Source organism: Micromesistius poutassou (assembly GCF_964030765.1).
Source record: "Micromesistius poutassou genome assembly, chromosome: 5".
NCBI lineage: Eukaryota > Metazoa > Chordata > Actinopteri > Gadiformes > Gadidae > Micromesistius > Micromesistius poutassou.
This window is the reverse complement of record NC_140275.1, coordinates 6,068,150-6,082,798: the sequence shown is the minus strand read 5'-3', so window position 1 is coordinate 6,082,798 and position 14,649 is coordinate 6,068,150. Positions and strand designations below refer to the sequence as shown.

Genomic DNA, 14,649 nt, shown 5'->3' with positions numbered 1-14,649 from the left:
TGACATGGGCTGTAAGCCTAACATTGTTTGAGGTGAATGTTAATGGATGTTTCAGAATGTTGGTCATGGTGTTAAGCCAAATAAGATTGAGGGACTTCATTTATAGATCAAGTCAATCCTCCTTACTGTTTGTGTTGCAAAGATATCAGTGACCTGGTCATACCAAACGGGATATTTTTTAAGTGATTTCAGAATAACAGCAAGTGTAACTCCACGTTTTCGCCACCCTTTCAGACGGCTTGGTAACGGTGGAGTACCGAAAAATAGGTAGGCTCAGTGCGTTTATTTCGGCTGACTTTTGGCGGTGGAAACGCCAATATAAGCGAACCGAACCGCACCGCTCGGTGGAAACGGTAATATAATCGAACAGAGCCGCACTGTACCGCAACGAACAGTAGCGCACTGCTCGGTGGAAACAAGGAATACGAGCGGCTTCGTTGGTTCTCGTAGCCTAGAGACTTGAGGGGATAAACCCTCCCTCCGGGCTGCTCCACAGCCAGGGCTCCTGCTTATTGGTTCATAGCGCAGCCAGGGCTCCAGCATTTGTGAATAGACGTTGATGCGATTCAGATCCCTTAGCTAGTCCCACACACTCAGAGGAGGACTTTCCTCCTCTCTCCCATTGACCCCCATGTTATCCACCGGCCGCCAGTAGTTCCCGAGAAATGAATGGGAGTCAATGGAGCTGAGGGAGGAACGTCCTCCCCAAAGTAATATTCAATAGGCGACAGGGGGTACTAATATCCCTTTACCCAGGGAAACAAATATTAGATATACAAAGGCATTAAAGCAGTCATATTTAAGGGCATTAATTCATTAGATTGCCCAGTAGTCTGGGCAATCTACACTTTTTATTCTCAACAATGTTAAGGAGGATCTTCCTCCCTCTCCTCACTGGAGAAGCCTCCACTGGTGCAGACCCACTGTAGCCCCCCGCTAACCTCAAAGTTGCCCACCCTGATGGATGAAGAAACATCCAACACAAAATACGCTGCTGAAGGAGTGTGTCTGTGTGTAGACATGCAGACTAAATCTTTCCTTTGACAAGGATACAACCGGAACGACGCAGCAGACAAACAAAGCACCAGTGCAAAGTGATATGGATTTAAGGCACAAAGCCATTCACTCTAATCCCAGGGATTTGCTGTATGTAGGCTATTTCATGTTAACAATGCTGTCACCGTTTTAAACATTTAACAAAAACGTTAATCTGATCTTAATTTGGCACATACAACTAACCAAATGTTAAATGCAACAAATTATAAGAGTGATCGTTTTATCTATCTTCTTTTGCTTATTTGAGCATAAGAAACTTCCAAAATACTCTAAAAACAGACCCTGTCCAGCACACAAATATGGGTGGCTTCCATTTTCAACCTCTAATTATACTTTAGCTCAGCTCCCTTCAGATGTAGGAAACGCTTCAAACAAAGTACAATTGGTTTTCGTTCCTGCTGATGTTAGCCAGATGTGAGTGGACTAGCGGGCTCCAGTAGTAGCGCTCCGGCTGGGTTTTTAGGCCGCTCTCCAACCAGTAAACTTCAGTCACACAGTCTGAAACGAGGGGTGAGGTCCCACGGTGTCCTTTAGATTCAAGCCAATGCCATTGATTACCCTGCATTGTCCCCTATGTCCTGAGCTGACCTATATGGGTGCTGTAACCCCCCTCCTCAGACCAGACACCCCGGTCCCCCCCTTCCCATTCACTCTCCGCGCTCCTCCCCCACAACACTAATTCCATCCCGGGACCCATATGGTCAAAGATTAGCGGAGACCTTGCATTTCAGCATTTCCCCCATCATGCCACATGGCCAGGGAGGATAATAAACACTCCATCATGGCGCAGGAGGGTTTTCTGTAATAGAAACAAGTTTTTGTAGTAGTTAACAATATTCTCTGTAATCGGCCCTTATGATGAAAATGACCGGTTATCGTTGATTATTGTTGTGATTATTGTTGTGAATATGTCCTTTAATATCCAATGTTCACCATCATAAATTGTATAGTTAGATAATTAGATATTAGGTATAATTAGAATTTTTAACAAATTATCTACATTTCACCTCACTCATTCACTTCACTTACTCAACAACCATTCAGTTAAATGAGTGGTGGAAGGTTGTTCAACCCTGTGCTATATTGCCTATCTAGAAGTGGATACATGAAACCAGTTATTGGCATAATATTTACCAGATGACAGAGCAGATACATTTCCTAAATTGTTAACTCTTCTATTCAGAGTTGGCATTCTGAATAGAAATGTGATCAGTTCTGTGATTGGATTACTGTGAATATGTTCCAAGGGGCTTTGAGCTTTGAAATAAATTCAAGTTGAATTACTGCCAATTCTGACATGTTATTTAAAATAACTTGTTTGGTCTAGAAAACAGATTTATCGTATCTCACTCTTGTAGTAGGCGGTCAACCAAGGCAACTTGCAAGACCAATAACTTTTCTTGATGCTGTTATTATCGAGGATATGAACAATTCTAACATGAATCAGCAATGCAACTAGCAGTTAATGCATGTTTGCATGACTTTAATCAGCTTTCCGGGATGCCTACTTTTTCCGAGGTCATAAAACCCTAACCTTAATTAACCAACAATTGCATCTTACACACCGAATACACATCAGCATTTATGACCCCCTTATACATGAAACCAGGACCCTGAGTGCATTGTTGCAGAACTAGAAATGCACATCGCTTTATGGAAGGACAAGGATTATGTGAAATGACCACAGCATGGAAGTCTGTGTTGCGGAAAACCCAGACAGACAATTGAAAAGCAGCGAAGAATAAAAGGCAATGGGTGGAATCTCTAAGATATAAACAGACAATAACGGAAGCAAGAAAGCCGTCCACTCAGAAGCACTCCACCCCATGGACCCCCTACATGTGGAGTCAATATTATAAGTCAATATTTTTCGCAAATGACGATTGAAATTAACTATATTTCATAAAAGTTAGAAACAATTTGCCAATTAAAAGTAACTAACAAGATGAAAATAATGCCAATAATGTAAATATGCCAAATTCAGGGTTCTCAATTAAGTTCTAAATACCTGTCTTAAAGACTCCAAACATTAGTATTTTAGTTCACAAAGCCAAGGCAATCATTTCAATGTCCCATCGCTTAACGGTGTTCCCTATGGCTGCAGTGGTAACGTGTACTTTATTATAACCTGTAAAAACAGATAGATACACATCCCCAAACAATGACAATAGTTCTAAAAAGGCTGTGGCCAAAGAACTGCCACCGTTGAATGGGTGCTTCACACGGTGTCGAGGCCCCTGGAAGAGAACCACCCCCAGCCTGGCCCCCTGCTTTAAATGGTGTAGAACCGCCACCGGTCAGTACAGATGTTAAACATGTGTTGGATTCTCGGCTTCACAACACAACCACAGCCAAACTCAACAAAAGCAAAAGACACACCCATCATTGTGTTGTGAGTGTCAACAGCTCTGTTCCAAACATCACAATAGCCGGCTTCCAGCACATTGCATATTACAGACCAACAGAAGGCCAGGAAGTACACTTTATTTATAGGCGAGGATGGGAAACGCGGGAGACATTGTATGATGGAACCGCTTTATTAAACCCTTCACAACCCTCAAGGATGACACAGCCAAAATAGGCATCAAAATATTTTTAGATTCATTAAGGACAATAAACGGCCTATTGTTCAGCCAAGTTCCATCCATTTAGATCACTAACACTAACCAGTGCTTATCAGTTCCTCATCGTACTTAATGACCATATAATACGGTTATGAGCAGTAAATCATGTACGTTAGTATGGAAGTTACCAAGATCTCACGCAACATGTCAAGTGGGGTTTAATTTATAGCCCTGTGTGTTTGCGTCAAAGTGCTTCTCAGGCCTGCATTGAAAGGTAATGGAGCCGTATGACCCTAAGCCATGATGTAATGCAATGTAACAGAAGCCAACAACTGGGTTAAAAGCATCCATTAAGGAACTCGCTATAGGAAACACAGATCAAATCATAGTACATAGGGCTGCCAGCTGAATATGCGACTGTTGTCTAAGGGCTTGGACACTTCCAGCAGCCCTGATACAATGCGTCCGTCCGGCAGGTTTCTGGGGGACAATAACAAACGGGGAACATTGGTGATTGGTCCATGAAGCTGACAGGGACTGCACATTGGCCTACCCCCCAAAGGCCAACACTTCCAGAACCATTCAGGGTTCATTACCCAGATTGAATGAGTTTGCCCTTCAGCAATTGTGTGGGATGTGGAATACAATTACGACATTGTGTGCAGGAAATAAAAGAAAAAGGAAAAAAATAATAGTCAAGTTGATCTTTATAAGCTACTGATGGAACATTTGAACTAAGAATGCTCGTCTAATTAATCGTCTGGTCTTGATTTAGGCAACATTATGTTGTGGACTGCATATCTTCAAAATGCCATCCTGAGCTCGGTAAGAAAGTTATCACCGTATGTAGCCTATCCTCCTGTTCAGACGCTGTTCAATGGCATCACTCGCAGTACCGCAGGGTCACATGAACTGCATTTGAAGCTATGGACGTTTACATCCTTTATGGGTAAAGAGGTTCGTTTTAACTTTTGAGCTGTGATCAAAACAAATTGTGTTGAATGTTCATCGGACCAAGAGCAAAAGTGAAAACAATACCAGCCATAGCGACCTACATATACGCCCCCAGCCCCCCATCATAGCCTACACTGATACATAGACCTATGTGTTGATACACTTTATAAAAAGAATGCAGCACAGAAAATAGGTTTGATGGTGAGACCCTTCCTTCAAACCGACTAACCTTTCCATTGAAGTGATGTAGGGTACAGTCCATTCAGGTTTAGTACAGCATCCCTCCTCAGTGTCTCTTGTAGTTTTGGTGAACCGCTGAGCTGCTGCCACGCACAACTCACTCACTTCACTCAGTCTCTGCTGAGCTTTCGTGAAGAAAAACACAATTGTCCAAACACAAGGAGGTCCTCCAAATGCTCCAGCGGGAAGAACACTGCTTTGAGGTTTTAAATCATAAAAGTAGTTGATCTTCAAAGACACAGAACTAAGTGTTACTCTGTGTCTGCAAAAATAAACGCCTAACTTTCCTGCAATAACACGAGTGTTGTAGTATCTTTGTAGTCTATTTTAACCGCTATACTTGGTGATACAGCCTATCTACAATTTCCGACCATTTGATTGCATTGCGTAGTAGATTATAGAAAACTTGTGCTCGAATGGAGCATAACCTATTTTACAGTCTGGAGCCTCACAGCAGAAACCATCCGTGAGGCGGAGCTACAATCGTGGATTTATAATCCCTTTGTCCAATCGGATTAGGCCTACTGTGGAAAAAAATAGTTAAAATGACTACACCATAGACTGTAAACCAGATCGTCATGAGAGAGAGAGAAAGAAAGAAAAAAAGAAATACAGAAAAAATCTAAAGAAAAAGCAATCTTATCATCACAATCATCTACATTTAGCCTAATGTAGATGTTGAATCATATCTGTCCACACAGGTTATATATCTTTATTCACTATAAAGAAAATAAAAAATGCCCAGAAAAGAAAAACGACATGAAATAATAAATACAATTGTAAAATCATTAATTAAGGAGAACACAGGATTACAAGCAGCCCATTTTTTCGCTCAATAATGGACCATATTCACAAATTGTTACATTAGTCCCCAAGACCCCAAAAAGATTTGAAAACTGGGTTCAAGTTAGAAACCTCAAAGTCTTCCTTTAAGGTTGTTCTGAGCCTGCTTTGAATGCAAACGGGTGGTTAAGCTGTCATAATATGGGCTGCAGGTATCCAAGGTGTCTCCATAGATGGAACAATGTTTGCTCTGGCAAAATGCGCTAAAACACAGCATAATGTTTTTCCCTCTGCTGCAAAACATATGTTCGAAACATCCACCAGTAAGTATTTTGACAAACAAATGAATTTGTATTGACTTGCTGCTTCACTTGCATTAAAATGATCCCCGCACTGATTATTAGGCCTACTGATTACAGTATGGATGTACGGATCTGTTATTTTAAGATAAAGAAAACTTAAATGTGTGTCGTGTTATTTAAATGATTAGTTCCGAATAATCGTCAGAATGTGAAGAAATAACCGTTATGAGGTTATGTCAAATACGCTTATTTATTTTTGTTGCAGATATAGGGCCTATATGAACTTTTGTTGGCAGCTACCCGAGCAAGCACCGGCCCGTAACGTTCGGTAGTACCGCTTTAAACCACCAGAGGGCCCCGTCCTGCAGTGGCAGTCCGCCCGCTGTCCAGAGAGGATGAGAGCAGCGCCTCTCAGAGGTTGGTATTCTGACCTCTTGTCATCCAAGGCAAAGAAAACGATGAATCGATGATAGAAATAGGAGCAAAACAAGAGTTAGCTTTGGTGTTGCTTTTCACTGCTATAACTCTTGGCGAGTAAAGGAATGAAGTTTAATTCTGAGCTCTCAACATTTCTTCTAGACTGTTAACTAAACAGTTCTTAATTCTAATGTTTGCAATGCACTGATAGCTTATAAAAAGTAACTAGGCCTACTTGTCTAACGTTAATAACAGTGTTAATATGTTTGTGAAGTTAGCTGTTTATTGATATGTGGTTCAAACCGGCTGAATACAATAGTCGTGGACACCAAACACACTTTCTGGTTATATGCTGCTGTGCTCTTATTTGGTTAGAGTGTGGTGGACTTATTTGGTTGAATCTGTGCCTTAAATATGCACTATGTAAGATTTCCCATTGGACGTCTCTAGTGTCTGTAGTTGTACCTGCAGTTATAGTGATATCAGACCATTTAGATTTCCCCATAACTGGATGAGGGCAGTTTATTCTCAAATAAAGATTTTTAATGAAGTAGGAATGATAGTGAGCTACTGAAACATATAGGCCAAGTTCATGTTTACATTATAATTTGTACTAATTGCATTTTAATTATTTATTGAATAATTCTCAACATAATACAAGTTCTTGAGTGATTTTATTTCATATTTTTCAACAAATAATGCAATTGCTTGTCATATTTTTATCTTAAAAAGAGAATAATTATCATGATTGTTCTTAAAAACCATCATCAAAGTATACCATACATTTGGTCATAATTCTGACCTATTTGTGCTACTGATGAGAATGCAAACTTTGTTAGTAATTCATCGGAATTATTCAGAAATTTTTGATTTCATGTTATGAAATACACTCCTTCATTCACACACTTCTCCCAACTACTATGTTAGCAGTGTAACAGACTTGCATGTCCTTGGCTATCATGGGAATGGCACGCACATACACACACACACACACACACACACACACACACACACACACACACACACACACACACACACACACACACACACACACACACACACACACACATGCGAGAGCACACACAAACTAACACACACACACACACACACACACACACACAAAACACCCACACGTGTTGGTCAATCATTTATTTTATTTACCATTAACTTTACTTGACAGAAAAGATCATTTCCTATGAAAAGTGATTTACACTTTTATAAACAATTTTCGTTTTAAAAGTTCATAATTTGTGCATAGTCCTAAATGCAATGTGTTGACTGAAGAACGCTTATGTTTCATCGTGGTGAGCTCTGTGGGCCGTCTGTGTGCTGCTCAGACCAGAAGCGTCCGGTTGCCAGGTTTTACTGCTTGAATAGTAAATCATGATGTCCAGACTTGTCCTGCAAAGGAAAACATAGTGAACATTTAGAGGATTTAGCTGACACTTTTATCCGAAGCGACTTACAACCATTAGTTCACATAGTCACACACTGGCGGCGGAGTCAACCACGCAGTGCAACAGCTGTCTCATCAGCCAGCATCCCGACTCCTCAGCCAGGAGGAGCCGGGGATCGAACCAGCAACCTTTCCGGTTAACGGTCAACCCTCTCTGCATAAGTGTAACTATATAAATGCAAGTAGGAATATAATTTGTACACAGAATACTTTTTAACATCGATACTTACCAGATATCGATACCAGAGATAAGGGGGCGTGGCTCTCTGGGTCCAGAGGACAGGTGAGTTTGAGGTAGATGTTGTACTGATCACCTGTCCTCTTTTTGTATTAAATGAGAACCAACCCCATGATGCAGCCTTTAAAATATGCTTTCAGGTTCTTTTCATTCTGGGCCGGTCCTCTGTCTGGTTTTAAAGGTGCCATGACATGCCACCAGGTGTGGTGTGATTAGCCGTTACAAGCTGTTTTGGAAATCGGCCCCCTTATGACATCACAAGTGGGCGTGTCCACCTAGCTATGTGCCGGATAGATCAGTCTACCAGCCTACCCAGTGGACTGTAGCAAACGTTGCTCATCTGTCCGTCATACATCTAGGTGGACACGCCCACCTTTAATGTCTTAAGAGGCTGATTTCCAAAACAGAGTGTCATGGGACCTTTAAATCGGTTCTGTAGTCGTCTCTATCAAACTGTTGGCCTCGGGTGGCCAGGCAGAACCCCGTAGCCATTCACTTATTTGCATTCTAGAACTAGAACCCTTTCATGATAGAATGTATTGGCAGCACTCACAAGGCTCCGGGGGGCCGGGCGGTGGGGTGCAGTCGTAGGACACCTCCAGGTAGCGGGTCTGCTCCTTACAGGGGTACTCCCCAAACACAAACTCAGTGACCGGGACCTCGCACGACTTCTTACTGCCACACCTGCTCACACACACACACACACACACACACACACATCACACACATGGGTATCACACACACAAACACACACACACACACACACATTCACAGAGACGGGTATCATACATCACACACATGTCACGCACATGCGTCTCACACACACACACACACACACACACACACACACACACACACACACACACACACACACACACACACACACACACACACACACACACACACCACCGTGGGAGATGATGCGGTCGCGTGACAGGGCTGCATTCCAAAGCTCAACATCCTCATGTTGTCTTTGATCTGCACGGGGCCGTGGCTACGCGGACGCAGCGTCACAACGACGGACGCTTGTGGCGTTTGACACGCCGCTCCTCAGATCCACGCGGCTCACAGCGGCGGCGGCGGCGGCCGCGTGCGCTCACTGCCCCCTGGTGGCTGTCAGGGGGGTGGCTGGTGCTCAAGAGCACCCAGGCAGAGCAGGCTGAGGGTCAGAGCCTCAACCCTCTGGTCGCCTGAAACCCGCTCTGCAGCCTGTCTGCCACACACACACGCACACACGCACGCACGCACGCACGCACGCATTTGCAGGCATGCAAGCACACACACAGATACAGGAATGTTCTGCCGATCGGACTAACTGATGTGTGTGTGTGAGGTGTGTGTGTGTGTGTGTGTGAGTGTGTGTGTGTGTGTGTGTGTGTGTGTGTGTGTGTGTGTGTGTGTGTGTGTGTGTGTGTGTGTGTGTGTGTGAAGTGTGTGTGCGCGTGTGCATGTGTGTGTGTGTGTGTGTGTGTGTGCGTGATTGCGTGCGTGCGTGCGTGCATGCGTGCGTGTGGGTGTGTGTGTGTGTGCGTGTGTGAGGTGTGTGCATGTGTGTGTGAGGTGTGTGTGAAGTGTGTGTGTGTGTGTGTGTGCGTGCGTGTGTGCGTGCGTGCGTGTGTGTGTGTGCGTGTGTGCGTGTGTGCGTGCGTGCGTGCGTGTGTGCGTGCGTGCGTGCGTGCATGCGTGCGTGCGTGTGTGTGTGCGTGTGTGTGTGTGTGTGTGTGTGAGGAGGTGGGTTCTTACAGGTCCTCCACCACCAGCTCCGCCCAGGGGAAGGTGCAGTAGACCCCGGGGCCGTCCTCCGGGTGTCGCTTGCCCTCCCCGCACCGGGTGCCCACGCCCACCTTGTACAGGATGTGGTTCAGTATGATCTTACTGCCCACCTCTGGGGGGGGGGGAGGGTGGGGGGGGGGGGGACGGACAGAGTTAGTGTCTCTGGAGGGAATGGTTCATCATGTATTCCTATGGAGTATCTGTGTTAACAGTGTGTGTGTGTGTGTGTGTGTGTGGTGCTCCTACCACATTTCAGTTCAGCAGTGTCGTTGTGGCAGGAGTAGATGACCACTCCCTCTGTGATGATGATTACGATGACGATAACACACACACACACACACACACACACACACACACACACACACACATACATATCAGTCCCACACAGACAACTCCAACAACAGTATGTCAACATTTTCTCATGTTGTGATGATAATACAATGTATTATTGAATGATCCTTTATTCATCAAGGTAAGTCATGTACGGTAAATTGAATAATCAGAATATACATTGGAAATGTTTTGTACATGTGTATGTGTGTGTGTGTGTGTGTGTGTGTGTGTGTGTGTGTGTGTGTGTGTGTGTGTGTGTGTGTGTGTGTGTGTGTGTGTGTGTGTGTGTGTGTGTGTGTGGTCCATGTCTGCTAGAAGCTGTGCTCTTATGTGCTGTGTACTGTATGAGTACAGTAGTACAGTAGAGGTACCTGATGCAGTGAAATACCAAGCAGCAGCCAGCACTGCAAACAGGACAGTACAGGTTAGTTAGAAAGCAAGCACAGCATACAATTATTAACATTTTATGGTGATAATAACATGGTTATGCACAACCTCTTAACTGCAATCAACTATTGGCTACTTACTCAAGTGCAGCCTAACTTGACTTGTGTGAGAAATATAATGCAATATAATAAGGACACATTTATGTATCATTAATCAGGTTGATCATTTTGGTATAACTATTAAACAGTAGTATATAGTAAAAATATCAAAATATACAACCTACAAGCTTTAACAAAATAGCTTTTTAGAGTTTGTATTTGACATAGAATCATAACATGTCATTTTGATGTCATGACATAACATGAGGTCAATTATGAATTATGAAGCTCATAATTAAAGTGTCATTGTTTGATTGCAAATCGCTAAGCTCGCTATCTCAAACTTAAAAGAAGAACCAACAAAAAAGTAGAATTAAACATCTTAAAATGACACTTTTAAAGGTATAATTCCAGAGTGCATTTCAGCGATGTGATAACGCTAACGAGCTGCGGCCCTCCGTCTCTCTCTGAGTCATGTTTCCGTTGGTCAGCTCCTCGTCTGAGCCGGATGAGCACACTCCTTACTCTCATCATTTCAGAATTCAAACTAAACATTTACATTTACATTTGGGGCATTGAGCAGACGCTTTTATCCAAAGCAACTTACATCAAGTACGTTTTGTCATAAGAAAGAGAAACAACGATATATATCGATGTCAGTACAGTCAGAATGTTCATAGAACCAAGTGACAAGCACACATAATCACTAGGTTAACCCATTCCCCGTATACAACACAGATAGCTAGGATAAGATGCTACACAACTAGGTACTTTTATTATTCAATCAATTTTTTAACACGCACATGAAACACGCACATGAATCTATAAAGGTGGGTCTGACAAGGTGTGACCAGACTACGGAGCCCTCGGTGAGCGCAGCGCTGTGTCTGGTCGTTGGGTACTCACAGCAGAAGGCCAGCAGTCTCATAGCAGGAACCATGGTCGCGGTGGGGCTCCTCTCACAGACCAGAGAGCTCTTCCTCCGCAGCTTTGAGAGGTGAGGGGACGGCGGCCCTGCTATTTATGGGCTCCTGACACAGAGCGCTGGGCATGTAGGCACCTGAACACGAGGCCCCCGGGCACTCTGCCCCCCCACCCCACCCCGACCAACATCAACCACAGTATGGAACAGCATAACAACATTATACAACATTATACATTATATAAAGGCTTTCTTAACCTGTTTGAGTGAACGTATGGTGATGACAAACATATACGTTCACATATACGTACATATACATGTATATGTACATGTATATCTACATATACATATGCGTATACATCTACATATACATGTATGTCTACATGTACGTATATACATGTACATATACATGTATGTATACATATAACCATTGAATGTACATGTACATGTACGACGGTACATAAGAACATTGTAACGTATCGTATTGGAGCACATACCCAGTTTGATCCACAAGCTCCTCTAGTTTTACATTTGAACTGCTCTTTAGACAGTAACACAATGCCTTTATTAATGACTTTATTAATAACACTTTTTAAATGCATGTGAACACATACACACACAACAAATTAATCAACCTATTAACCACAACATTTAAATATCTACACACAACTCTACTGCACTTTAACCACAGTTTTACCACAGTTGTATCACAGTTTTACCACAGTTGTGTCACAGTTTTACCACAGTTTTATCACCGTTTTACCACAGTTTTACCACAGTCGTGTCACAGTTTTACCATAGTTGTACCACCGCCCTCGTGACTGACTTTAATAAACAATGTGTAGGGGAAAGCAGCAGACGGAGACAGAGAGAGAGTGGAAGGTGTAAATCACCAGTCCAACGACACACTAAAGAGGTTCAGTTATGAATCGGAGGGGCTGAACGAGATGCCAGAGAAATGAGCAGGTTGGGGGTCGTCAATCATCCGATCACCGGAGCATGTCAAGGTTGCCCAGAGAGACGTGTTGGTGGTCTCTTGTAAAAGCTCAAGGTGGAATGTGACTGGGGGGGGGGTCACACTCTCCCTTTCTGCGGCGCCTCCCCCTCCCCAGCCATCCAGGTGCAGCAGGTGAGTGGAATGAGGGCAACATGTATATATATGAGCACCGACCATACATACTATATATATATCATCTGTTCTTCTGCCTTCTTCCACACGTTTCCCCTCATGGCCCTTCCTCTCCAGTGAGTGTTGACTGCTGACATTGTCCAGGTGCAGTCCTCAGGGCCCTGGGACAAATACCACAGCCCCCCCCCCCCACTCCTGCACGCCATCACTCACACAGCAGACAGGCACCATTTAACAGGGGCTGATGTCTGTATGCCTGGATAACACACGGAGAGAGATAGCCAAGAGGACATCAAATACACAATCTGCTTTTAAAACACGCCAAAAGTCATGTCTGAACTGGAAGATGTGGAGTTTTTGAATGTTGTTGCGTATCGTTAATGCTTATTAAGGTTTACGAAGAACATTCCTATATGCTCTTAGACTTCTGAAATGGAGGTGGTCATTGCCATGTGACGTCCCCCCAAATCTGCTAGGTATTAATGCAACAGAAATGTATATTTATTTGCAGGTACATTTTTGGGTTGTGTTCCATGCAACTTATTAACAATATTTAGTCTAAATGTGTCTAATCTAGGCCTGTGAAGCCTTTTGATTGTGCTTACACTATCAACACAGGACGGCAGTGACTCAGCACTCTTTTGACTAGAGAACGACGAAAACGTATCCATTCAACTGTAAATGTTACATGCACTTTAAATACAACAATATATGTTTCATAGACGTGTACAATGCCTTGCCATGAACATCAGACACAGGCATTAATAGCTAAAAAAGAAGAGACATATGTGACCTCCACAAGTTTAGCCGACTTCCCTCAAGGTAGTAATGGGGAGCAGACTTAGGTTCTAGCACTGGACAACTGAACCCAAAGGTTTAAGGTCAGCAATTGATTTAGAAGCAATAGAAGAGCCCTAATTATTACAAAAGCAACTATTATATTTAATAAATGATTACAGGGAATGCTCAGCAGCGCATTCTGTGCTCACATGTTCAGCAATTATCAAGGGTTCAAAGGTCAAACAGTTTTATTAGTGAGTTGACCCTCACTAATAAGTGAGGGTCAACGGTGCAAAAATGCTTTTTGTTCCTCGCATTGAAGGCTCTGTGAGTACGATTTGAGAGTTGTGGAGGGACAGACAGGCGCAGCAAAGAGCAAAGAGCAGCTCCTCTCTCTGCTCCCACCCTATAGTGTGACTGACTGCATTGTCATGTTGATGTGGAATTAAAGATGATAAAGATTAAAAACCCTGGAGATGATTCTAGAGAATCCACAGCCCATCCCTTTCCCTCTCTGTCTTTCTGCCTGTACTTCAGAATGAGTCCTGCGCAGTACCAACCAAAACAAGGACCTGTTGCAGAGGCTACTATGGCAGCCCCTGTGGCCACCATCTCAAAGTTCAAAGTTCAACACTTTTTTTTATTGGTCACATGTTTGTAAAAAAATAAAATTTTACATACAGTGAAATTAAAAAGGGGTTATCACTATGTCATTGTGCAAATTACTGGAACCCGAATAAATAATAGGTAATAGTAATTTAAAAACAGACATCCCTTAATGAGGTGGTGCTATAAAAACGGTCATAAAAAAAAAAGGCATATAAACATAAAAGTGCAAAGAAAATTGTCCAAAAGTGCAAAAGTGCGAGTTATAATGCACCGGAGTTGAGCCGTCTAACCCCCTGCGGAAAGAAGCTCCTCCTCAGCCTCTCAGTCCGAGCTTTAAGGCGGCGTAGGCGTCTGCCCGGCTGCAGCAGGGTGAAGACGCCAGCATTTGGGTGAGAGGTGCTTGCCTGATTTTCCTGGCTCTTGGCTCTTGGCTCTTGCCCTCACCCTCTTGCTGTATGTATCTTCCAGGGTGGGGAGGGAGGACCTCACGGTCCGCTCTGCCGGGTGCACCTCCCTCTGCACGGCAGCCCGGTCTCGTGCGGTGCAGCTTCCACACCAGGCTGATATGCAACCTGTGAGGAGGCTCTGGACAGCTGCAGAGTAGAAGG

The 14,649-nt window shown here is 43.5% G+C and overlaps 1 protein-coding gene across 1 annotated transcript; it reads right to left on the bottom strand.

Moving 5' to 3' along the window:
- Window positions 1–4,003: 4,003 nt before the first annotated feature.
- On the bottom strand, window positions 4,004–11,541 carry LOC311343992 (uncharacterized protein; the record flags this gene model as incomplete). Its single annotated transcript, XM_084468938.1, has 7 exons — window positions 4,004–4,100; window positions 4,804–4,939; window positions 8,564–8,694; window positions 9,754–9,895; window positions 10,030–10,080; window positions 10,488–10,520; window positions 11,508–11,541. 7 exons carry the CDS (start codon window positions 11,539–11,541, stop codon window positions 4,004–4,006), a joined length of 624 nt encoding a protein of 207 aa, XP_084325064.1.
- Window positions 11,542–14,649: the final 3,108 nt, after the last annotated feature.